Genomic DNA, 26,773 nt, shown 5'->3' with positions numbered 1-26,773 from the left:
GTTGCATTATTTTAGTCATGTCCCATAGATGGATCTGGAGGGTGACATAGTAAATTGAAAAAAGATTGTCTTATATAATGTATATTTATGTTACTTTATACATCCAGGATTTCAGGTCCTTATCAGCCTTACCTGAAGGAACCAGGAAACCAGGAACATGGGACCTTCTTCATGCAAAGAAGGATTTCTCCCACAGAGCTTTGGCCACTACTTCTCTAGTTAAAGGATGGCTTTTAAGTAAATGGAAGTCATGGCCCTTATAAGAGTATATTACTGTGATGGGTGGGGAAGAGGGGTTAAATAGCTAGGTCTGACAAAACCTACCACCTCCTGTCTGTCAACCCCTTTACACTGTTCTTTAAATAATGCCAGTAATAAATCCACTATGCATTCCTTTACTAACCACCCATACATTTCCCCAGGTAACCTGGTAAAGCACAGGTGTGAGCAATCACTCAACTTGATATTAAATTGAACCAACAAAAGAAACATTATTTGTGAAATTAGACAGGTTGCTTTGTTAGCTCAGATGTTCTGATGTTTGTAAGGTTATAGCTCTTTGTGCTCAATCCTAACCAACTTTCCAGCACTAACCTAGTTGCAATGCAGCCCCAAGGTAAGGTAACAAACATGACTCACCTTGAGGAGGCCTCCTTGACTGCCTCCTCACTGCAGGATGCAGTGCATGCCACACTGGCACAGCTATGTCAGTGCTGAAAAGTTGGTTAGGATTGTGCCCTCCAGTGACTAGATAGTGACCAATTCAATTTCCTACATAATTTACAGTGCAGTGCTTTGCATAAAGGGAGGCTCACATTATCCACTGGGGTTCCATCCCTAGAACCCCTGCAGATACTGAAATCCGTGGATGTTGGAATCCACAAATTTGGGGGCCCCAAGCCCTCTGAACCTGACCATCCAGAGGCCATTCTGAGGCCTTCAGAGGACCAAAACCCACGACTTCCTGGAGCTCAGGCAAGGGAAGTAGCACTTCGCATGCCTCCTGAGGCGTCAGGGGTTCTTGGTTGGCCCTGATGATCTAGCTGCAAGGAATTTCATTGAATTTCATTCCAATAATTATTACTTTTTGAGAGGAGTAATATCGAGTTCTGTTTGCTCAAAGCATTGCTGTTTATCTCAATGCATGGCTGTTGTATCATTTTCTCTAGCTGTTTTAGTGGACAGCAATCAGGAAGGGTAGTTCAAAACTATGCTTATTCCTCTGGCTATAGGACTTTAGACCTTCTAGCTTGTGTTTTATTTTGGCTACTGCAGCACCGAGTTGCAACACAGAATCTTGGGAGAACACACGATACCAGTAATTATAGTGGTCAATTTACCACACAGCGTTTTCCTTCTAATTTTAGCAATGATGGTTTCTGATGTGTCTTATCTGCCTAACTGAACTACAGGGGAATGATAGGACACCTTCTGATGAGTTATCATAAACCTGGAGAAGTCAAAAGCAAAATGTGAAAGGTTTAACTTGATAAGCAAAGTTATGGGAAAAATAGGTTTTGAACCTCCTGTGCCCCATAGGCTCTTTTTTTTTTTTTAAAGATATTTATACATCCACATAAATAATGGACACAAATTTGGGAAATTGGCTTCACTCCTGTGACTTTTCAAAGCATGGGAGAGGGATGCCTACTCCCCTGTGCCCCTTGTTGCAACGTTTTACAGATTTTCATTCCTCTAGCTCCCCAAGGTATAGACAACCAAGTTATGAATGGCTGTGTCAGCAGTTTTGCACAGATGCAGCCCGCCCATGGGATGCTTTTGTATAGGTGCAGTAGTGCTGGGCTGGCAAGGGCTGGCTCTTCCAACCTACATACGTTCCAACTTCTGGACAGGCCTCCAGAACAGAACCAACATGTCATTGGAGACTTGGTGCATGTTGTAGGAGGAAAAAGGGCTGAGATATGGCGGCTTTGCCCAAGACCACCCTATGAGCTTGCAACTGAGAGGGGGTTCTGCTCATGGTCAAGGTCTCCTTTAATGAGGTCACAGAGACAATTTTCCTTCACTGCCTGCACAGGCTTGTGCGCCTCATGCTGATTGTCTGGTCTTAGAATGTAATCTGTGGCCTGCTTGCCCTGCAATTTGCACTGAAGGTGCCTCCCTTTTCCAGACCACCTTCCTTCTAATTGTGGTGTCAAACTGGTATTTGGAGGACTGACTTGCTAAAAATGGAACAGGTTTGTCCAGAGTCAGATTTTCCAGGTCTGCTTACTGTGCTGGAAACGGCTGTTGATGGAAAGTCTGCCTGCAGTGATCAGGGTTCCCAGCTACACAATTGCCCAAACTAAACCTCTTCATATGGCTGTCTCCTGTGGCTGTGAGAGAGTCTACTTCAGGTTCCAGCATGCAGCAGCCAAAGAAGAGAGACTTCAGGCATATGCAGGGGGTATTCATCTGTGGTATGATAAGGTGCTATTTTCATGTGGAAAAGTATGCTCCTGTAGACTGCTATTGGGGCAGGAAGTGTTTAGGTCCTAAGGTATGAGCTGCAAGCTCATCTGCTTCTTGTCACAACTTTGTTTAGAAGTTTACAACTTTCAGTGGCTGTAGTCCTATACACACTTTCCTGGGAGTAAGCCCTATTGAACACAATGGGATTTACTTCTGAGTAGGCATGCATAGGCTTGGGCTGTAATCCTGTATGCAAGTAGTTCTCAAACTTTTTAGCCCAGGACCCACTGTTTAGAATGATAATCTGTCTGGAAGTGACGTCATGGTCAAAAGTGACATCATCGAGCAGGAAAATTTTTTAACAATCCCTAACCCCAAATGTAGTCACATACCATGTTGACATCAAATGTAATATTCTAAAAATAAATGATTGAAATGGGGACCCACGTCAAATTGGCTTGCAACCCACCTAGTGGGTCCTGACCCACAGTTTGAGAAACAGTGCTGATGCACGTCCTGTGATTGGAATACTGCTGTGATACATTTCTGTGTACTGTACATTCTGCTTAGGTAATGTGTTATGATTACTGTCCAGGATGGTGAAGGAAAAAGTAAAATGGGGTCTGGTCTTGTGAATGTTTGTTCTGCAGATCTTCCTCATGGTTGAACCTCATGGTTCCTTTCTCCCTCAGTGTTTTGTTTGTTTCATTTATTTAATTTAGCCAAACCAGTGATTCCACTGGAAGGATGTGATGAGTTGGAAAAAGGAATTGAGGAGCTTGCTCAGACCAGTTTCAGCTGTGTTAATACTGTGTGTACCCTGTTGCTAAAGACCCAGCAGTTGGCAGGAATCAATTGGATCCCTGGCAGGATCTTCCTCCTGCCAGTTTGGGGGTTTCCCTCTGGATGATGGCTACTGGTCAGGGAGATCCATAGAGGTAAATTCACAAATAAGACCCATTTTCCATTCTCGGTACATGATAGTAAATTGTCATGTCGATACTGGATTAAGCGCCCAATCCTATCCAACTTTCCAGCACCGATGTAGCCACAATACAGCACCAAGGTGAGGGGACAAACTTTCACTTACCTTGAGGAGGCCTCTGTGACTGCCTTCCCACCACAGAATGCAGCACATGCCTCATTGACACAGCAGCACCAGCACTGGAAAATTGGATAGGATTTGGCCCTAAGTTAACAATTGTCATGATAAGGTTTTGATGCTGTTTTTCATTTGAATGATTCAGACAAGAGAGAACTTATGTTCTTTTTAATTTCTGATGACTTCTCTCACAAACTCCTTGGGTTTTATTGACTTCTTAAACTTTTCAGTACTGATTTTATAGAAATAAATTAAATTTTTCTGTGCATTCTTTGGACTGTCTTCATTGCTAAACTACAGAGCCCTACAGTGCCCTACAGAGATTAGTATCACTTGTTTTCTCTCAAGTAACCCTTTTCATAACTGATTTAGCTCTGTAGGCCATTAATAAGTCTCTTCCATTTGAAAGTGTCAAAAACTTAAGATTTTGCTAGCCTCTACTGGTAGATAGCCCCTTAGAGTAACTAGATTCTTTGAAACCTGAAGCTGGCTCAAATAGCTGCCTTCTATAATGAAAACATGTAAGGGCAACATCCACTAGAGGGCTCTTAAAGAAGTATTTACACAACAACCTGATTTTCTGGACTCCCCTGTGGCAAGTTCTCTCTGTACCCTACCCTGCAAGTTCTGCTCTGTGTCTGCTAGATCTGAAAGGCTGATGTCATTTCTCTGTGCTGTCACTTTCCAGCTGCAATAGAATTTGATACTTACAGACCTTCTACTGTTTGAACTGGGCTTTGCCAGACATCCTCTGTCTGGATTATCATTTTGGATGGACTTAATATATTTTCACAACTACATATCTGTCTTTTCTCTGTATGCTCTGTCTTTTACTGTATGCTCACTATAAAATCTGCTGTGGATTAATTTTCTGTATATATCTTAAAGTGCCCTGGTATTATGGGAGTGATCAGTGAAGGCTGGATGCAGTTCATTATAGATGGAGTGTATCTTGGTGTTGATAGAATTTTGCACTACTGCTTTTGGATGTTGGCGTCCCAGATATAATTTGAGGAGGGTCCTTGTGTCCTTGACTATTTGCATAGTGCATTATTTTCTGCAGAATAACCTTCATTGAATGACATCTGCTTTTAAGAGTTTGAAATGCATTGTTCTCTCTGTAAATTGCAGTAATGCCACAACAGATCCTTTTGGATTGATTCAAACAGTTATTAAAATGCTGGCAACTAAGATCCTTCTCACACATTCTGCTGAATGCCCTTCTGAACATCTGTGCTGCTGTTGCTGTGTAGGTAGTAAAGACAGAAATGCTGTTCTAAATGTACTTACACGGCATTTAAATTGATGAATGGCCATTGAGGAAGGTGGATGTACAATTGCATTTCATACTTCCTCTGTGTGCTTGTGCACTTCTGCATACCTGTGACCATATTTGAAGTGTATGTTTAATCTTTTGACCACCATTTTTTTCATAGAGCTGTACATTTGGAAATTACCTTTTTCACATTTCTACCTCTCATGCATGCAGAAATGTGCTCTTTGGTCACTGACTATTATGAGGTGCAAATTGTTGTGGCTCCCTTACCTGATACCTCCTCCTATGTTAGAGTCCTATGAGCATCTGCCACAATGTCCATGGACCCACACAGGGTTGAGGGAAAGCCATGCCAGTTTCTCTGGGGGGGGGTGGGTGGGAAATGTGATGCACCATGTATTATTTATGTCCTTTTGAAGATAAACTAACATATGATAAAGTGGGAAAGGTTTCCTCCTCCTCCCCTTCTGAGTTTCTCTAGAAGCCAGTAGTGGGAGTGGTAAAGTTGACAGGCTTTCCCCCTGACCTTGACAGGTTCATTAGGGACTGGTGGTGAGACAGGAAAGGTAGGGCAGTGCCAAATACTGTCAAACTCTTGTGAAGTGCATCATAACAAGCTTGTGGCCAAGTATCATCACAGTGCATTATGGGCCACTGTCCAGGATAGGTAAGGGAAGGAATGTGCACTCTGATGCTGCCTCCTGGAGCAGGTGTGGTGACATGTAATGCAGAAAAAGCATAACATGTGATTGGGAATACTCCTTAACTGAAGCAGGCAAAGAGCCCCACAGATGGGTGATTTTGGCTCATTACAACTTAAGGTAGCGTAATAGCATCATTGCATTTGGTTTCCTAGCATGGCTCTGAAGCTATGTGATAAATGTTGACCATGCAGAAAGCTTTGCTTCCAGTAACTGTGGAAATGGACAGGCAAGCCCACTTCTGCCTTCCGCAGTCACAACGTCTCCAAACCTCATTACACAGTTAATGGGATGCTTTTGTTTACCGCTGTACACACTGTAAGAATCTAGAAACTTTAAGTTATATTGTATCAAATTGCAAATAAGCAACTAATGGACAAGTTACCACCTCAGCAGTGATGCAGTGGGCCAGCTGTACTGCTCCTATCTAAAAGGATCCATTTTTATTAGCTGAGTTGCATCATGAGCATCTTGAGTTAAAGGCACAGTGTTTGAGGAACACGTTTAAAGGGCAGGGGTTCAAATATTTCTTCTATAAGAGGATGTTCTGAGCCCTGTTTGCAAATGATGAGGAAAGAAAGCACTCACAAATAATAAGTTTGTTCTTATTCATTAATGCAGTAAGATATTCCCATTGTGGTTCAGCTTCATACATTTTTTATTTCATTTTCTCTGTTTAACTTCAGCCACAGTCCTGGAAGTATTCTGAATTTGATTCTAGAAGGCAATGTAATGCATTATCAGCTAGAATTTATTAGATGTTTGTCTATAATGGAATGTCTTGGCATTTGGGATTTTAATCATCTGTAGTAAACGGCTACAAACGGCTATAAAACTCCTGCACTACTGACACAAAAGATACAGTGTCTCACTATTCAACACTTCCAGATCCTCCAAGACTGAAACTATTTTTAAACAGTTTTTGTGACGGGTTTGTGGTGGACCTAACCAATTTTTGTTCTAATGTATTTTTAATTTCAAACGTATAGGTGTATGGCTTATGGACGGTTTAACCCAATAAACTTTGACTCTTCAGCAGGGAGCTAGTTTATACCTCTTTTCTGTAAATCTCTCTTTAGCTACATTGCTGCCTACCTTCCAGTGTTTGTCCCTTAAATTAACTCTGGCTTTCATTAATTAATTGAATTAATAGGAGTTGTCATAAAGCCCAGTAGCGAACTTGTTCTCCTTGCAGAGTAAACCAAAAGATCTAGCATTGACTGATGCTCCTGTTTCTGGTCTGGAAACGATAGCCCTGGAAAAATGATGATGATTGAGCATGAAAAGACTGAACAACCAGCTCCTGCACATTTGACGTTAAAGGGAACAACTTTCTGTGTAGAAGAAGGCTTCTAAAGACAAAACATCTGAGGCCATCTGCCTGGCTGTCATGAGACTGACTCCTTTTGTGAAATTTGGAATCCAGTGCTTCCTCAAGTTGATCCTAAACTGCCTTAACTTGTTTTTCTGATGGTATGGGAGAGTTTCTGCCTTACCAATATTTATGATGGCTATGGCTGCAATCCTATACAAACTTGAACTCAGTGGGCCTTACTTCTGAGTAGGCATGTATAGAATTGTACAGTTGTAGCCAAACCTAACTACCTCCCCCGTGATGCAGCAGCATCAACATAGCACCTGCTTTACTCCATGAGAATAATCTCCTCCAGAAATCTCCTCTTGAGTAAGCCCCTGCTGGCTTGGTAGGTCAACTCAGACCTGCATCAGTGATATAGCTGGTGCAAGACTACTCAGACCCATGAAGGCAGGTCAAGTCCGGGAAGGGGGTTTGGATTCAGTAGATGCCACTGAACTCACCCCCTTCCTGGTCCCAATCCAACTCCCACTCTGCCCCCATCATCCCACAGTTTCACCCACCATCTGCCTGCCTCCCACCCCACATGCATACTTACCAGGACTGGTGGGCACCTGGAATCCACTGGCATGCATCCGGTTGGCCGCTCACCACTTGTGGTGGCCAGCCTGCATGCGCCAGTGTGTCACATTTTGTGACAGCCAGAATTGCTGTATATGCTGGTGGCATATAGCGCCAATAGGATTGGGCCATTAAGGGTGCAATCCTATCTTGTGCTGAAACAGGCAAGCCAGGAGGCTTGCGCTGTATCCAGTGCAGGATAGGTGCCCAAAGTGGCTCAGCCAGAGGTAAGGAGAAACTTTTCCCCTTACCTCTGGGTAAGCCACCATGACCCCAATGGTTCTCCTTGGACTTGCGCCACCTCCTGAGGTGACGCAAGTCCAGGGAGAGCGGAGTGGCTTCTAGCCACTCTGCGCTGCTCAGAGAATTAAGTCAGCCTCTGCAAGCTGGCACGCCTCCACAACGGCCTACCCAACTCGTGAGGAGGTGCAAATGTGTCCTATGGCACGTTTGCGACCCTCCTGGGCTAGCACAAGGGACTTGCGCAGGCCCGTCAGAATTGCACTGTAATTTGGTTTTCTGTGAGTGCTCAGGACCTTGGAGAGCCACTTCCAGTCAGAGTAGACAATAACTGTGTCAGTGGATCAGTAGGACTCTGCTTTTCCTTTTATCTTGTTGCCAACATAAGGACAAGTGCTCCCAGATGAATTGCTTACCGCCCCATTTTTTGTTTTACTTTTCACCATAAGGCTAGGATTTCATTTTACTGAGAATTTTTTTCTCTTGCGTCAGTCAGAAAATCTTGTTCTTAAACGGTAGGCATTCTAGGTTGCTGCATCTCTCAGGCTTGCTGAGTTTTTAACAAATCTGCCTTCAGCCATCCAAATGCCAATTTGGGCTAGAATTTCAAAGGTCCCCCTTAATTTAGTTTACTAGAATTTGAAGACCAGGATGTTCTTGCAGAGGAAGAAATCTCATTGATATATCTCTGGTGATTCTTAAGACCAATATCTTTTCTTCAGGACTGAACTTTATATATTGCCGTAAGCAAGAGTAGAAATACACTGAGCAGAATATCAAAACAGGAAATTAAATTCTAATCTGTAAAGCTGAACCCTGTCAAATATCATACTGCAATGACAGAAGAAGCCTTATATTTTATTGTACCTTTTCCAAAGTAAAATACATTCAAAGCATAGTAGAGAGCATGGATTGTATGGAACAAGCACACCATGCTGTTGGTATCTTTTTCTGGCTCCTATTAGGTGGTTGAAATTTTTCCGCAGATTGAGAGGGAAGACATTTTATTTTTCAATCATATTGAATATATATGAACCCTCCATCTTTTGCTGTTGGCAGTTTAGAAGGTCATTGAAACCCAGGTGTTTTGAAATGGATCTTTCTTTTAGGAACATTGTATTTGTCCACTTCTGTCCACTGCATTTGTGCATCTAATGAAGGAGACTTAAAAAGAAGAAAGCTGAACCTATAATAAACTAGAAAGGCTACAAAGTGCCACAGGACTCTAAGAACAACAACAGAACAAAAAACACCCTTAAGCAGAAGCATAAATCAGTCTTTGGGTAATTGTATTAACCGCAGATCCTTGGCTGTGTAAGGCATGAGCCTAAAAGAAAGGGGGAATATTGTCCTGTTAAAGTAATGGATGTCACTAGACCTTACATCTGCTCAAATAGTCTTTAAAATATAACTGTAGCATTTCTATATTGTCAGGGTTTGCTGGGGTTGGTGTGCCAAGTGGACCCCTAAGCTAGGAGGGAGGGAGTACCAACACTCATGATACAAGGTGGGTCTCAGCTATTGGCAGTGATAGCTCTGGTTTGTGCTGAAATAGGCTCTGTGTTGGAGTCTGTCTACCCTACCTCTGCTGCCAAAAGTCATTGTCCAAGGGCCAAGCTAAGCAGCTACTGAGCAATGTACTAAGTGCCAATGGTATCTCCTGCCGTTTAGAGAGTGGAACACAAAAGCATGGAGACATATTAGCACTGAGCCAGGAGTCCCACCACTCAAGCTCCAGCACCTTACCTCCTGCAGCATCAAGACAGCATAACTGTGGAGGAGATTGCAGGCTCAACTGTCTCACGCACAGAGGCATTACAAGCTCCACCAACTGACTCCACACCTGCTAAGGGGACCAGTTCAATAAAGGAGCAATTGAATGGGACACAAAAGGAGTGGGGGGAACCCAGATGAATGTCAAGAAGTTGGTAGAGATTGGGAAGGAAAAGAGGCAGAGAACCAGCATCTCTGGGAAATCTTTCCTTCCTAGGAAATTCAGTGTACAAAATCAGAGTTGTGTTTTCTTTGGCTCATCTGTGCTTGATGGTTAGGAGGAAATGGTTATTCATTAAGCTGGCTTGTTGATACTGACTTTCAAGCTTTCTCAGTGCAGAATTCACAGAACAGATATTTTTAGACAGTCTTCAGAGATTGCACAGTTTATTTTTTACCTGTTCCCATCTGGGCATTATCTGCTTTTGTAATAGAAGGCAGATTTCCATTTGATTCTTCTCGTTCCAGAATCTTTATCACAGTTGGTTTCCAAGCTACTTTAATATAGACATTTTATTCAAATGATGCACACCCAAGAGTGTGCAATAAGGAGCCTTTTGGATGCTTCAGGGAGAAATTGGGTCACAGGGAAGCACTAGCGAGGATTATGGACGTAGCAATAGATTTCCGCAGCAGACCATCACCATGTTGTTGGCTGCTATGGCATCACACACCTGTGTGTGTAGGACTTTGCATCTGAAATGCCCTGGGCTAAGTCAACATTGATTGCCTGCCCTCTATTAGAATGAATCTACCTATGCAATGTGAACAGCATGCAGAGACTTACAGATTTGATGGTATGGATCGGTTTGGTTCATTTGTACACCTCTGGGTCATTTGTACACCCTCTATGGAAGAGGTTGCCACAGTGGCCAGAAGATTGGAGGATAGCAAATGTCATGCCTATCTTTAAAAAGGGAAAGAGGGGGGGGGCCGGGAAACTATAGGCCGGTCAGCCTAACATCTATACCGGGTAAGATGGTGGAATGCCTCATCAAAGATAGAATCTCAAAACACATAGATGAACAGGCCTTACTGAGGCAGAATCAGCATGGCTTCTGTAAGGGTAAGTCTTGCCTCACGAACCTTATAGAATTCTTTGAAAAGGTCAACAGGCATGTGGATGTGGGAGAACCCGTGGACATTATATATCTGGACTTTCAGAAGGCGTTCGACACGGTCCCTCACCAAAGGCTACTGAAAAAACTCCACAGTCAGGGAATTAGAGGACAGGTCCTCTCATGGATTGAGAACTGGTTGAAGGCCAGGAAACAGAGAGTGGGTGTCAATGGGCAATTTTCACAATGGAGAGAAATGAAAAGCGGTGTGCCCCAAGGATCTGTCCTGGGACCGGTGCTTTTCAACCTTTTCATAAATGACCTGGAGACAGGGTTGAGCAGTGAGGTTGCAAAGTTTGCAGATGACACCAAACTTTTCAGAGTGGTGAAGACCAGAAGTGATTGTGAGGAGCTCCAAAAGGATCTCTCCAGACTGGCAGAATGGGCAACAAAATGGCAGATGCGCTTCAATGTCAGTAAGTGTAAAGTCATGCACATTGGGGCAAAAAATCAAAACTTTAGATTTGCGGATGGGTTCTGAGCTGTCTGTGACAGATCAAGAGAGAGATCTTGGGGTGGTGTTGGACAGGTCGATGAAAGTGTCGACCCAATGTGCGGCGGCAGTGAAGAAGGCCAATTCTATGCTTGGGATCATTAGGAAAGGTATTGAGAACAAAACAGCTAATATTATAATGCCGTTGTACAAATCTATGGTAAGGCCACACCTGGAGTATTGTGTCCAGTTCTGGTCGCCGCATCTCAAAAAAGGCATAGTGGAAATGGAAAAGGTGCAAAAGAGAGCGACTAAGATGATTATGGGGCTGGGGCACCTTCCTTATGAGGAAATATTTCTTTACTCAGCATGTGGTTGGCTGTGGAACCCCTTGCCACAGGATGTAGTGATGGCAACTGGCCTGGATGCCTTTAAAAGGGGATTGGACAAGTTTCTGGAGGAAAAATCCATTACAGGGTACAAGCCATGATGTGTATGTGCAACCTCCTGATTTTAGAAATGGGCTATGTCAGAAGGCCAGATGCAAGGGAGGGCACCAGGATAAGGTCTCTTGTTATCTAGTGTGCTCCCGGGGGCATTGGGTGGGCCGCTGTGAGATACAGGAAGCTGGACTAGATGGGCCTATGGCCTGATCCAGTGGGGCTGTTCTTATGTTCTTATGTTCTCAAACTTTGATGGAGCTTTACTCCCTCAGTAAGTTCTTGTGGGGGAGGGGCTTTGCACTCACATTATGTAGGCAGGGCTGCAGCAGGCTGTAGGAGGTGTGGGGAGCCCTGCACAGTGCTCCCCGAGGCTTGGAACATTCACTAAAAGTGGACGCAAAGTACTTCCATTTTGCAGGAGGTGCTCTGCACCCGCTTTTAGCGAACGTTCCAAACCTGAGGGAGCGCTGTGCAGGGCTGCATAGGGCTCCCCGCAACTCCTGCAGCCTGCTGCATCCCTGCCTTCTTGAAGTAAGTGCAAAGCACCCCCTTGCCCCCCTTAGTGACGCGATCCTGGAGATTGTGTCGCTGCCTCCCTCTCCTTCCCTGCCCCTTAAAGGGATGGGGAAGTGTTACATGAACTGGTGGGTCAGAACCCACCAGTTTGAGAACCACTACTCTATGGAACAATGAGAGTCATCAAGGTTTGGATCTTATGGAAGCCTGACCAGGGACAAAGGCTTAGAGCTCTCTCCCCCCACAGAGCAGGACTCCCCATGCTCATATTTCATATAGAAAAGTGAAGGCTGTCATCTCTAATGATGTGCTTTCTAATATAATGTGTAGTTTGGCACTGAGGCCAAGATTTGCTTTCCCTGCTGGTGGTTGTGTCTTCATGCATGCTTTGAAACACTGCAGAAAAATTCATTTCCTTTTATGCTTCCTGCTCGCTCAGTACAAGGTGATTGTGGAATTAAATCCTGTAGGGATCAGATCAGTCTTCCGCAGTGGTGATCCCTTAGCAAAGTTTTCTTCTTAAATGTGTTTACTTTAAATATTTTATAGCTGTACATCACTTGAAGGTGTGTTTTTGTGTTTTCAGCAGAAAGGCCATTATTAAGTGTTAAAACACGGTAAATGTCCCAATGCCAGGTTGCGTAATTAAAAGTGCATGGCTTTCAACTTCATGACACTTAGGCTGCAGTTCTATATGCCACTGTTTTTCAAACTGTGGGTCAGGACCCACTAGGTGGGTCATAAGCCAATTTCAAGTGGGTCCCCATTCATTTCAATATTTTAATATTTTAGACTTGATGCTATCATGGTATGTGACTGCATTTGGGGAAATGTTACAGACCTGTACTTTGAACAGGCTACTCTGTATATGCTTTTAACAATGATAGTAAATGGGACTTACTCCTGGGTAAGTGTGGGTAGGATTGCAGCCTAGGATTGTTAAAGATTTTCCTGCTTGACAATGTCACTTCTGGTCATGGCATCACTTCTGGTGGGTCCTGACATATTCTCATTCTAAAAAAGTGGGTCCCAGTGCTAAATATCTGAGAACCACTGCTGTATATGCTTTCCTGGGAGTAAGCCCCATTGAACACAATAGGACTGACTTCTGAGTAGGCTTGCATAGGATTGTGTGCTTAGTTGAAAAGTTATTAATCTGGGGGCATACAGTGAGGCTGAGGGTGGTGGACGATGGGGTGACTGGAAGGAAGTCAGTCATGAGAGAAGCTTTGGTTCTGCCCAGTGATTTTCCCCTGTGTCTCTCAGCTCTTCTACCTTGGCCAGAGGAGACAGGTGATCACCCTGCCCCCTGACTCCATTAACAGAGTCCCAAACATTGAACTGGAAGAAGATTCTCTCCCCCCCCCCCCCGGACTGCTCCTGCCATGTTCAGGCAGCCTGTCCCTTGGCTGCGTTCACACTGAGATGGTCAACCTCGGCTGTAGCACTTCGAAGTACAGGTGTGGGTGCAAAATTTCAGCTGTTCCTCCATAAAATAAAATCTCCAGATAGAAGAGGGAGCTGCCTATACAAATTTCTGGTGATCTTGGGTTTAGTATATCCAAAGCAGCATAAAACAGTAAAGTTTGTATAAAACAATTTTATAACAATGCATGCATCCTGTGCCCTAGGAGAGAGAGGTGATGTGGAACACAGTTAACATATGTAAAGCACTTTTCAATACTCTAAAGTCCATAACAGTAATCTCTGCTCATTTTAGTTGTCACAGGCAAATCATAGGGGTGCATTGGTGCTCTCTTTTGGCTTATTCTAACTTTAGAGAGCTAAACTTAAGCACTGTAAAGTAGATATGGAGGATAGACTGTTTCCCATGCAGCAAATCCCCCCTCTCCATGTCACTGAAATGGTCCAATGGAAAGGCAGAAGCCAATACGGTTGGTTCCAGCGGCGTTACAGGAGTTACCAGAATGTGACTGTGTTCAGCTATGAACTGCCTCAGGGACTCCGGCTCCGGATTTTGCCTCGAGGTTGACTCCTGAAGCCTTTTCCATAACTAGATGTAGCCACAAGGCAGTGGAGGTTTGGGATCAGAGTTTTCCTTCTCTCAGATGAGCTACCTTCCCAGGCTGAGGAGTCCCATCTACCTGGTGGCTGTTTAATCACCTCTTGTGACAAGTACAGCCAAATTGAGGGCTTTTTCTTATCCCCAGCCCCCGGGGGAAACTATCTAGGCTGGTTACAAATAGCTGTTTGATGACAACGGCTATTAGGCAGAATTAAATGTATGGTTGCCACTGGTAACTGTAGTAATGGGCTATATTTCCCTGTAGAAAGGTGCCCTAGGACCATGTGCAGGTTGTGGTCTACAGCTTTCTCATGTGTGGACAAGCAAACTTAAGGATGGTCTTGTTTTTCCTAGGTTCAGCCCAATACACCCAAACCCAAGGAGGTATTGTCTGCAGTGGTACAGTTCCAGTGTGTCTTGTGCCTGATAGATACCTTTACTAGTTGATTAGCATCTGGGTATCACCACAGCATTGACACATTAGGGCAGGGGTGCTCACACTTTTTTGGCTCGAGAGCTACTTTGAAACCCAGCAAGGCCCGGAGATCTACCAGAGTTTTTTTACAATGTTCACGCCATCATAACATATAACATTTATGTGTACAATGTATGTTGGTGTACCTTACATAACCGCATGAGCCAATATTGCACAACACAACATAATTAACTATAAACATTTTTTGTAATTACTTGAGTTTACTTTGATGACTTGCACTGAAGTGAATCAGCCAAGGATGCATAGTCCTGACAGTAGCTGCTGACAGCCAGCCTCAAGCACACTTCCAAATGTTCATCAGTCATGGTGGAACGGTACTTGGACTTAATGATCTTCATGTAGGAAAAGGCTGACTCACATAAATAAGTGGAGCCCTTCCTGCCTCAGGTGCTCTTATATCCCTGAGGGCCCTATTACCTTCAAGTGGCTGCAGCTTCAAGTGGTAAGTCAGCCCCAGTAGAGTCAACAGGGCTCACTCCCAGGGATGCGTGGTCAGGAGAGAAGCCTGCCAGCGGCTCCTCTCCCAGTCTACTCATGAGTCAGCCCCAGTAGAGTCAACAGGGCTCACTCCCAGGGATGCGTGGTCAGGAGAGAAGCCTGCCAGCGGCTCCTCTCCCAGTCTACTCATGAGTCAGCCCCAGTAGAGTCAACGGGGCTCACTCCCAGGGATGCATGGACAGGAGCTCACTCCCAGGACGGGGCTCACTCCCAGGGATGCGTGGACGGGAGAGAAGCCTGCGATCGACTCATTTTGCCTCGCGATCGACCAGTCGATCGCGATCGACGTATTGAGCACCCCTGCATTAGGGTAACTAGGATTGCAGATATACACAGCAATCACTGAGCTTAAAGGAGGTTGGCTACCGTGTGGGCAAGAAAGAAAGACATTTCAAACTCATACCCCTGTATCTCAGCCTTTTGCAGTCACATCACCTTAGTGCAACACATTTATTGGATTTATATTCCGCCTTTCTCCCTGAAGGGCACCCAAGGCGGCTAACAATCAAGATTAAAATACAAAGCAAGATAAAATACAACTAAACATTAAAAAAGAGCAACTAAAAACAATTAAAACCAGATAAAATGCAGTCAACAGATAAAAACACACAGTAAAAGACATAATTTGTAAAAGCAGCCCTTATAGGGCCTCGAAGGCTTTCCTAAATAAAAAAAGTCTTCAGGCCCACCAGGACATCAATAAGGAGGAAGCTGTTCTCAACTCAAAGGGGAGGAAATTCCACAGTGCAGGCGCCACCACCGAAAGGCCCTGTTTCTGGCCGCCATCCCCTTCACATATGCAAAAGGCAGTGAGTTAGAAGTAAACTGGTGCAGCAAACCCTCTGAAACACTTGTCAGCTGAAATAAGGTTTAGGAGCAAAATGTGCTCACAGCCAGGCTGAGCTGGATGAACCAGTGGTCTGATTCTGGCTAAGACAACTTCATATCTTCAAATGATCCACTCAGAATTCCGGCATCTTCCACTTGTCATTGTGTACATGCAGCTGTGAAGTGTTGTGTGTGCGTGTGCAGAGAACTAACACCATGCAGAAAATGCACTTGATTTTTAAAAAAACGGTTATTAAGCAATTAATGTTCTACTGCCATTGGCATGTAATACCACCACATGTCTGCATTCCTGGCACATTTTCTGTGTTTGTTATTTCTTCATAAAGTACATGAATATATCTTTGATACTGAAGTACACGTTTTGCTGTGATTTTACTCTGTATTACTGAACTGGGAATTTGTCTGTTATTGAAGCTCTTTGGTCACTTTAAGGGGTACATGTAATTGAATCTTTTCAGACCTGTTTGCTTTTGCATTCTGAGTTTAGACTCTTAACATTAGACTGTTTTTCCTGTTTCACAAAAAGCTTTCACATATGAGACTGCTGCTTTATAAGGAAAGACAAACATTTTCTCCGATGAAGAACATCACAGTGCTTAAGCTGCTCTCGGTGACTTTCTCTGATAAACCTGTGGGTGTTTTTTTTGCTTCATATCAGTGGAGCGTGACCCTCTTGTCATTGTGCCCACAAGGGACCTGGTTTGTGCTTGTGCCTGCAGAACAAAAGTAACTAGAACTGTCTCAGTGATTCTGTTGCAGGTGTTAATATTTGCCTCAGCTTGTCCTAGCCTCTAAAATGGAGATTGTATATCTCTCACCTTTCCATAGCCTGTATCTCTGTAGCATTAGCAAGTGCTAAAATATTCCTAGAATTGACAAAGGGATGACGGTTCCTGGAAGCATCAACTAATCGGGTACATGTGATGTGTTAATCCCATGAAGAATGTGACCACGTCACTCCAAACAGACCAGAAACTATGGGAAGATTTTTGTGCAAACTTTGGGTACTTGCTCACCACACCAAATACCTTCTTAATTGGATTCCTTTCACTTGGGGGCACTGATCTGTTTATCTGTGTTTCTTCATATTCTTTTGCCCAAACTGTGAAGAAGAGGAAATTAAACTGTTACCAGATAGAGAGTTTTTATTACAAAAATATATAGTGATGTGCACTGTGTAATGTGTGGTGGCCAACCACCCTCCCCTGCAATAAAAACTCAACTGATACGGAAAGTTAATTAAATTTAACATTCTGTGTGAGCAGGGCTTGTCTTGGATCTGCATTTTCGATAAGACTACTATTAGGCTGATGGTCTTTATTAAAACTGGGGCAGATTAAATTTCTGGCCATGTCACGATGCCACATACACAGGTACATGTGCTAGAAACTAGTCACCTCTCTTAATCACAAGCTTATAGGACAGTTTCTGGTCTGTGTCCATGCTAAAAACGATTAAAAGCTCCACACTTCTTCTTCTTCTTCTTCTTTTTTGCATTAAAAAAAAGTACAAATGGCCTGATTTTTTTAAAGGATAATTTAATATGCCTTGATGTTTATCATAGCCTAAAGTGTTCTTGTTAGGCAGCTGGCTCTTACTAATGTAATTTACTAGTCTGTAGAATGTAATTTCTTTCAATCACCTCCTTTCCTATCCCTGGGCTGTGTATGTTGGAAAACAGAGTCGCCTTTTCTCTTTGTTATGGAGGGACTGGACCAAAAATGTTTCTGCAGTTGGGTTTTTTTCATACTGGTAGATTGAAGCCACATTGAACAGAAATGTGTGCCCTCGTTAATATGATCGTGCTGAAGCAACATGAAATACTTCTCACCATGTAACCCATAATCTCTTGGGGCCCAGTCCTATCCAGTTTTCCAGTGCCAGTGCAGCTGTGCCAATGGGGCGTGCACTGCATCCTGTGGTGGGGAGGCAGTCACAGAATCCTCCTCAAAGTATGGGTCATACTAGTAGCAAAGACTAGATTTATGTCTAAGTGCTCAAGTGTATCATGTGTTTTGTTGGCATTTGATTACACAGGCCTACAAAATTGAGGGTCAGAAAAGTTTTTCCCAAACTTTATGGTGGTTTGATATGAATTTGGGGTGCCGATTCCAAAAATGGCATCCGTTTTGCCCTATCATGTCTAGTTTTGGAGATATAGTATAGCCTCGTTAGTGAATGGTTCAAGCAGCTTCCTCGTGAGGAAGCCTACACCATGGCTTAGGCTTCCTCATGAGGAAGCTGCTTGAACCATTCACTAAAGAGGCTATACTGTATGTCCAAAACTGGCCTGTGTTGGCCTGTGTTATTTGAATCCAGTACTTTCAATAAGAGAATTAAAGGATAGGATGTAGTGGTTGGTGTATTGGAAGACTGTTGTCATTAAGAGGAGTCAGTGAACTTGCACAGTTTGCTTGCATGCATGCCTGCTCATTTCACAAAGTATGGTAACTACAGACCCACAGCTGTTGTTTGCTGTTTGTGTAGAACGGGTAACAATTTATTGCTGCATAGTTGAGAATGAGGGAAGGCCTTGATGGGGAGAAAACTCATCTATGGTTTAGAAAAGGAAGCAGGTAGATGCCTTAGGAAAGCACAAATGTTTTTATCTAGCTGATTCTAGAATTTTCCGTGGGAGCAGATCGTAGGACTACCAGTGCCAATGCCCTTTGGATTTCAAGGACTGTAGTCGTACCCCAGAACCTGCCCTTTTGGAGTTTCTTCTCTGCCCTCAGGAATCCCCGGTCAGCTGAAGGGATGTTGTTGTTGTTCCCTTCTCCTTAATGCATCCTCTGTGTATCAATTAATCTTACTCTTTATAACACTTCTTGCCTTCTGTCTCTTCTTGGCTGTCCTCCAAACTTAGATAAAGCAGAGTCTGTCTGGACCAGTCTCTGTATTAAGACATAGGGGAAATGTCTGTGGTATACAGAATGTGTGATCTAAATTATGCTTAGATCTAACCTTTGAGTTAGATCAGAAAAGAAAGATGATTAGTAAGCTAACAAAATTTCACTGATGGTTCGTGGTATCAAGAAATGGCTAAAGAGCTTCATGGAGATTAGTATTTTTTTCCGCTTTGCACCATGTCAACTTAATTGGTTCCGAGTGTTAAGAAATAAGTGCCTTTCAACCATATGGCTTTATTTAACCTGTTGAATCCTTTTCATTGCTAGCTAGGTTAATTATTCAAAAAGCTCTCTTTGTGAACAATTAACGGCTTTCTCGTCTTCACCAGAGCAAAGTGCACACATCTCGCCCTTTCCCTTCAAATAGGAGCTCATGAAAATGATTTCAAGCAATGAACTACTGCAGCTACATAATATAGTCTGGGCCCACTGTACAGCAGTTCTATCTGCCTACTTCATATGGTCAGAAACCACATAACTGAACGTGTGGAAGGGAGCAGGCTTGTTCCCAATGTTTCCATGTCCATCCTGATGTGTTCATCAGTTAGTCGTATGTGCATTAAGCCAATACAGTTTGTAAAATGCAGGCTTTCCCCATATGATCAGGATTGCTTTCAAATTCATCACAATTCACCATCTACATCATCTTCTAAACTTTCATCATGTTCCTTATCAGTCATTTTATTTTCTAAGCTAAGAAGACTTTAAAAGCCTTTCATAAGGAAGATGCTTCAGTCTCATGAAAATGTCAGTTGCCCTTTGCTGTACATTCTTCAGCTCGGCAACATCTTATTTACAGTGAGGCAACCAGAACTGCAAACCAGATATTCTAAATCTGTATGTATTTACATTATATTGTGGAATTATGATACATTCTATCTTTTTTCATGATAATTCCTGGCATGGCCACAACATGCTGAGCTGACACTTTCAGTTTTTTGCAAAGATTCCAAGACTTAGGGCGCAATCCAGACCCATATTTGCGCCTCCTCAAGAGGAAGCCGGGCCGGCACTCTGAGAAGTGCCGATCTGCGGAGGCTGACATAAGCCTCCTCGCCAGCTTCCTCTCGGATACTTGTGTCGGCCCTGCTGGGCCAATGCAAGCAGAAAAGCTAAGCGGGGAGGAGGTGGGAGGGAGACGTTCCTGGGTGGGGAAAGGATGGGCGATGGGTGGCCCAGGGGGTGGGCGGGCAGCGGGGGACGGGGCTGGGATTTGGCAGTTATGCCAGCTCCCAATCCCCGTTCCTGGGGTGAACAGAGCAGCTTCAACCCGCTCCGCTCTCCTTGAACTTATGCCACCTCAAGAGGTGCTGCAAGTCTAGGAGACCCATAGGAGCCAGCAGCCCTTATGTGGAGGTAAGGGGAAATGTTTCCCCTTACCTCTGGCTGAGCTGCTTCTGGCCACTATCCTGCGCTGGACACAGCACAAGCCTCCTGGCTTGCCTGTTCCAGTGCATGATAGGATTGCAACCGTAGGTGATTATAGTCAATTTAATTCCATCTGCATATGTGTGAAATGGGAATTTCTTGTCCCAGTGCACATATCATTTTAAATGGGACTAGAATGGAGAAAGCTGTGCACCCAAAGGCCCAGCTTTCCCCATTTAGGGAATTGGACCTACAAACAGGAATTGGAGTTAAATAAAATGCAGAGAAGAGAATAAGCTGAGGGGAGAGTAGAAGGAGGTGGTGGTGATAATGGGTGAGTGTGAGGCACATGTGCAGTCCCAGGGGAAAAAAAAACTCTCTGATATTGTGATAAGCTAAAATTAAAGCCTATACATATCTAGGGTATATAGATAAATATACATATCTAGTCAACTCAAGTTTCTCAGCTCTGTGCCAACTGCAGCACTGGTTCATCTCCAGCCTTCATTTTTCTCCTACCCACTATGAAAAGAGCTGGGTTCTCAAATAACCACTCACTTGTTAGAATACCAAATAACAAGCTCATGAATCTACATCCAAAATCTTCTTGGAACACTCTTCCCTTACTCAGAAACTACTGGTAAACACACAGTGTAAAAACAAAGAAAGTTTTATTAAGCAACCAAATTCACACAGATAGAAAGCATAATGCTCCAACAAGGTAAGTTTAATAGAAAAAGGTTTCACTCATAGTATAAAACTATTTAATTCAGGCCTGACTTCTTCCTAGTACAGACTTCCCTACAGAAGAACAGGAGGCTAACCTCAGCAGGCAGAGAAGGACAACCACTAACTCTCAAAAGTCCATTCTTATAGCCTACTCAGGCCAAAAAAACTGACAGTTGCACCTTATCCTCCTACCAAAACCAATTCCCTTAAAGGGAAACAAACTGTCCTTTCTAGAAGTCATGTCAAAACTCAGTCCCCAAGAGGAGCTACACTAACCATGCTCCCAAAATCCAACTTCTTGGGACACCCACGCATGCCATACCATTATCACATATACTATGGCTGCAAGCTTGACAAGCAGGTGATCCAGTATCACAACAGATGTTTGATGCAGGACGCCTCTCATTTCTGAATGCCCACATTGTATAATATGGTGACTTCATTGTGGGGTGAGTAGAATCTAATGCAAAACATAGGTGGGTGGAACAACCCTTTCTGAATATCCCCTCCCCCCACCTTGATCTTTTCTGGTTGGGAGGTCATGGTGGCGGTTTCATTTCCCTGCAACTGAGAACTGCAGGCTACAACACCCTGTTCTCTAGCTAGGGACAGCTTACAGCAGGCTGCTGTAATTTGAATAAAATGCTGTTGGCACCAGGGCTGGCTTTAGGGCAATTTATCAATTGGGTCAAATTGGGCCATGCAAGTGGAGGGGCCCTGCACTAGGATGGTGAATGGAGCAGCTGTAGCTGGCACGTTGCTCTGTAGCTGATGACCCAGCATGGAATCTTGCTGAGGTATCTCAAGGAAAGCTCAGCAAGTGGAGCATTGCCGCTCTCCCTTCCTGGATTTAATTGACTTGAAATGGGCTCCCACCAGAAGCAGTTGGCAGTGACACTGCTGCTGAGTGCCTCACCGCCACTGCTCATCCTTGCTGAGTGGGGGGATCCTGCAAAAATGTGCAGAAAAATTGGGCCCCACAACTCCGAAGGTCAGCCCTGATTGGCACCCCCTGATAAATTGCTGCTGAAACATCTCTCAGTGACAAGTTGGAAGGAGCAGGACAAATAAGCCATGCGGTCATAATACCCAAATACTACCTGCCTGCGATGCCAGAGACTGGGATGGGATGGGGTGGGGGGGGGGGAGAATGCAGCAGCCTGTGGTGCTAGGAAGTTATGGATCAGATTCTTACCTGCTCTTACCTGATAAGCTAAGAATTCATAACCTTAATGTACTTCAAACACTACTGAACACAGAGTTAAAAAAGTAATGCAATGATATATTTTCCCACTTGTTTAGATTACTGTTAATGCATACAAAAGGTATTCAGATCTGCATTGTTACTGCTGAGAACAGAAAGCAAGTTTTATTGGTAGGGATTAATTACATTAAACCAGTAAAACAGAGATTGATCTTGCATATCTACACTCTTATACTCAGCAAGCATGTAAATGAGGGTGAGATATAGGCAACTGTCCTGCCACCACCACCTCCTGATTCCTGAGGCCACTGTGGAGCAAGCTTTTTGTACTTGGTTCCTGCCTTTTAACAGATGTCGATGATCATGTCCCTTGTACTAGGAGAAATCAGACTCTGAAATAAAGACAATATAATTTTCTCTAGAAATGTGACATGGAGCTCACAAGAATTGGAGACCAAAGATGGAAGAGAGGAGGTGATGACGGAGTTAGCTTCCTTGGCCAAGAGTGTTGATTCACCATCACCACATAAAGGCTATGGGTACAGAAATGATCTTGGGGATTAGCAGTGGGACCTTCTGAAGATGCTGGGCAGCTGCCCAACTATGCCAATCCCTAACACTGGCCCTGTTAAGGAAGAATACTTTGAGTCATTTGCTGTCAGACTTGGAAGTTTTCCTGTGCTGTCTTTGTAAAAAGAACAAATATGCTAAATTTATCTGTATTTGATTTAATATCAGCAAAACTTATCTTTACTGACATAGGGGATATATGGTCCATATCAATAATTAGAGTTTCTGGATCATTTCCAAAGCTAGTGTGATATATAATTATGGATTTTAGAGTGTTCCCCCCCCCCACACAATTTTCCCTGGGTTCTGTATTGTTTAAAGGTGACTTTCCCCTTCATGCCATGTTGTCAGTCAGAGAAGGGCTTCTCTGCTTCCAGGTTGTGAGGTGATGTTTTAAGGGAAGATGAAAGCAGGCAAATGAAAACAGAAAGCCCCCCCCTCCCCAGAAAAGATCCCATGTACGTAGGGGGGAGGCTGTGCCCATGTCATGATTTCACTTTAATAGTTCCATTGTAAGTTGAATCAGCCTCCAGTTTGTTTGTATTTAATGACCCTGTACAGTCACCACTGTTCCCTTTGAACAGGATTTCATATTTATACAAAGTGCTGTGCCACGTTTCATGTTCCAATGAATTATACAAGAACTGCCTTTTTAAAAAAAAAAAGAAAAAGAAAAAAAAAAGACCAAAGATGGCTTATATAATAGACAGCTTCAGATCTAACAACCTTCTGGAGATTGAAGAAGAAAAGATACCATACACAGTGGCTCATTACACGATTGATGAGAAGAGGCTGCAGATCCAATGGCTAGGAAGGCCACACTTTTCATTGTACCATATAATCACACCCTCTCCTTAATTGGGTACAAGAAGTTCAGCCTTCTAGATTTGAACTGAGACTTGTTTACTCCCTAAATTCAATGCAAATATTTCTTTCAAAAATATACAGTTATAGGACATGCCCATCATGTATGGATAAAATCTGTTCATGGCTGGTTGGAATGTCATCTACATCACAGTTGTAGATCATACTCTGTTAAGATTCACACTGATAGGTATCTTATATAAGTTTTCTCTGATATCAACATATGGAGAATACATAATTGTGAGAAAATTCTTTTCCAAGAACCTATTGGAGTTAACATGTCCTAATGCTTTGTTCCCCTTCTTTTGAAACAATTATTCTTAGCCAAGATCAAACAATTATTCTTACCCTAGCGCATGTCTCTTGCACTTAAAATGCACGTCGTCCTGAATTAAAGAAATGAATGTGTGGCCTCAACTCTGTGAGAAGACTGATCCAGGTAGCTGTGTGTGAATACAGAACTGTTTCAACCTAGTGAGCCATTTAATTTTTTGCTTTGTAAACTTTTTTTTTGTTGAAAAGCGGTATATAAATACTGACGGTGATGATTATAATAATGATAATAATATCGACCATGTGTAGCACACACACCCAGTCTATCCTCTCCCGTGGGGGCAATTCCACATTGCAGTGGTTGGGGAATATTGGTGTTAACTCGGGTTCACCTGGCAGGGAAAAGATGGGCTCACCATGAGAGGTTACTGTTTAGCAACCTAGGGAGTTTCTTTCCAAACTGCACCCTTTCTGAAATTTGCTGCCATCACTAGGTTAGATGGGACTTTGAATCTGGGTCTCATATACAGCAGTGAAACCCTCTGGACAGTTCACCACACTACCTGATCACTGCTTGTCTTTGAGTTTTCTTATCCCTGTATTAATAAATGCGACTGCCATTTCTGTCCCAACAGACTCCCAGACCGCAATCTTAGCAGACCAAGCTGTTGGAGCTAATGAAAGCATGTGGCCTCGACTCTGTGAGAAGAACAAGCCAAGTAGCTGTGTGAATACAGAATTGTTTCAACCTAGTGAGCTTCCTTGGACAAATGAGGAAGAGGATGAAGGAGAACTTGCCATTAGAAAATCGTTGGATGCGTTTTATCAGACTTGCTGCAAGAAGAAGCCCTTTGGAGGGAGTCCTGCATATAACGCAGCCTCCCAATGTTTGTGTGTCAAAATCGCAGACCTGGCAAACAAAGAAGGGACAAAATATGCACAGAAGAGTCTCCAAATAGCTCAGATGGTTTTGAACCAAGACGGGGACAAGATATTTCCTCGGAGCTCCAGCAGCACTTGCTTTTCAGCTCCCACTAAACCTGGTGTCAGTTTGGAGCCAGGCAAATCAATGCCTGGCCTCTCTGATGACATCCTTCAGCTTATCTTACAGCAAGATGTAAAAAAATGAACCTGAAATTAGTAATTAGTAACCTGAAATTAGTAATTTTCTAAGCATGTCTTCATATAAGATGACAAATTGGGGAGGGCAAGTCTGGAGGTGCCACAGTGGGCAGCTGGTCTTCCAAGCCAGCCCCATTCTTGGGGGAGGATGGGGCCAGAGCAGGACTAGGAAGGGTGGGGCCATGGGGATGACAGCATTGGCACATGGTGCTACCATCCTAGTGACGCCACTGGGTTGATGAGTGCATTGTGTGTGTGTGTGTGTGTGTGTGTGAGAGAGAGAGAGAGAGAGAGACCTTCAAGTGTGTCCTTGTGAACACATGGAGCTACTTTGGAAGCAGCGTTCCAAGGACTTGGGCAACTGTTGTCTGAGGCAGCCTGATTCCTAGTGGCTGAGAGTTCCAAAGCCCTAGCATCCTTCATTTGCTTGCAGACTCCTAGTGGCTGAGAGTTCCAAAGCCCTAGCATCCTTCAGTTGCATACCTTACCAGAGTGAAGGCTGTATCTGTGCGAATATGCACAGAAGGAGATAGGTCCAGAATTTTCAGTTCAACTACCAGAGGAGGAGTATAAGGAAGCAGGGAACTGCTTGGGGTTTTTCTCTTCTGTTGTGAATTTAGGGTGTCACTGTTGGCTGGGTATTAGCCAAGGAGAGAGGTGGCTGTTTTGATTGTCAGCTGGCTGGCTGACCCAGCTGGCTGACCCAGGAAGAACTGGGGCTGATGCTGCAAAAGCACTGGAGCCAGCCGCACCTGAGGCAGCTCTCCCATTTGGAGCACCAGGTGCTGGAGCCATAAAAGCCCCACTCCAAGGGAAAACAGTCAGCTCGGCTACTGGGAGCATCCCTGTGGTTTACCCCCATCATCCGAAGGGTCAGGGAGGCAGCTGCCTCAACCTGACTCCCTCCACTCCTGCAGAGCCCAGCCTGGCCCTTGCACAATAGCCAAACCACTGGGTAGTCTCGCCACTCTGACCTGCAGAGACTGGAGGATACTGGACCTGTGAGAGATTCCTTGACTAGCCTTCGCTGGAAGCTGGCCTGGGGTGAAGAAGGCCACCTGACCACCCCTGCTTGCTGTAGCAACTCAGAGCCATACCTGGACTGAGCCGGCCTCATCATGGTATGATGACACCACCACCTTGCTCCGGAAGGCCCCTCCAACCCTTTGTTTTGGTCTTGGCTGGCCAAAGACTCTTTTGTTTGACCAGCTTTCCCGGATGAGGGAACCATGAGGAGCCCTTTCAGTTTGCTTAATAAATTCTGTTTGCATCAGAGTTCTTGCCTCATCTTGGTCCTTGAGCTGAGCCTGCATCATGTCCTCATTTAATCCTTTTGATGCCCCCCTCCCCCTTGGGGAGGAGCAGCCACCCCACAGCTGATGTAACAGGTGGGCTTTAAAGATTCTTGCCTTTGCGATATTGGTAAACCTGTAGGGCAGAGACTGACAGCTCAATCTATTCCTATCAACTCAGAAGTAGGTCCTTGTGTATTCAGTGGGACTTAGTCCCTGGAAAGTGTGTATAAGATTGCAGCCTGAGCCAGTAGGTATTATATATCTGGCAGGGTAGAAGTTACTTTCTTGGTGTTTCTCTGATACTGTTATATGCTACTTACTTTCTTCTCCTAATTCAGTGGTTTTCAAACTCTCCTGGAGAGTTTGAGCCACTGTAAGAGTTTGTGGGGGACCTGCCAAAGGTCATGCTGGGTTCCCCGCACCCAGGGAGGCTGCAGGAGGCTTGGGTAAGTGCACCCAAGCCCCTGCAGTCCCCTGAGCCACGTGATCCTGGAGATTGCGCCGCTGCCTCCTCCCTGCCTTCAGGCTGCCCCGCCCCTTAAGGGGGTAGAGGCCAGGGCCCATAGGCTGGGGCATCGCAACACCCCAGTTTGAAAAGCCCTGTCCTAATTCTTTCAGTT

General features: G+C 44.1%; 1 protein-coding gene across 3 annotated transcripts in view; it reads left to right on the top strand.

Moving 5' to 3' along the window:
* Positions 1 to 26,325, top strand: part of SHLD1 (shieldin complex subunit 1) — a 35,526-nt gene extending 9,201 nt beyond the window's left edge. For all 3 annotated transcript variants that reach the window (XM_066639451.1, XM_066639441.1, XM_066639460.1), the window contains exon 3: positions 24,372 to 26,325. In XM_066639451.1, the coding sequence (XP_066495548.1) occupies positions 24,372 to 24,865 (494 nt within the window). In that variant the 3' untranslated portion in view covers positions 24,866 to 26,325. The remainder of the gene's footprint in view (positions 1 to 24,371) is intronic.
* Positions 26,326 to 26,773: the final 448 nt, after the last annotated feature.

Source organism: Tiliqua scincoides, chromosome 1 (assembly GCF_035046505.1).
Source record: "Tiliqua scincoides isolate rTilSci1 chromosome 1, rTilSci1.hap2, whole genome shotgun sequence".
In the NCBI taxonomy this organism is placed as follows: domain Eukaryota; kingdom Metazoa; phylum Chordata; class Lepidosauria; order Squamata; family Scincidae; genus Tiliqua; species Tiliqua scincoides.
The sequence above is the reverse complement of the archived record's forward strand: the minus strand, read 5'-3'. Positions and strand labels throughout refer to the sequence as shown.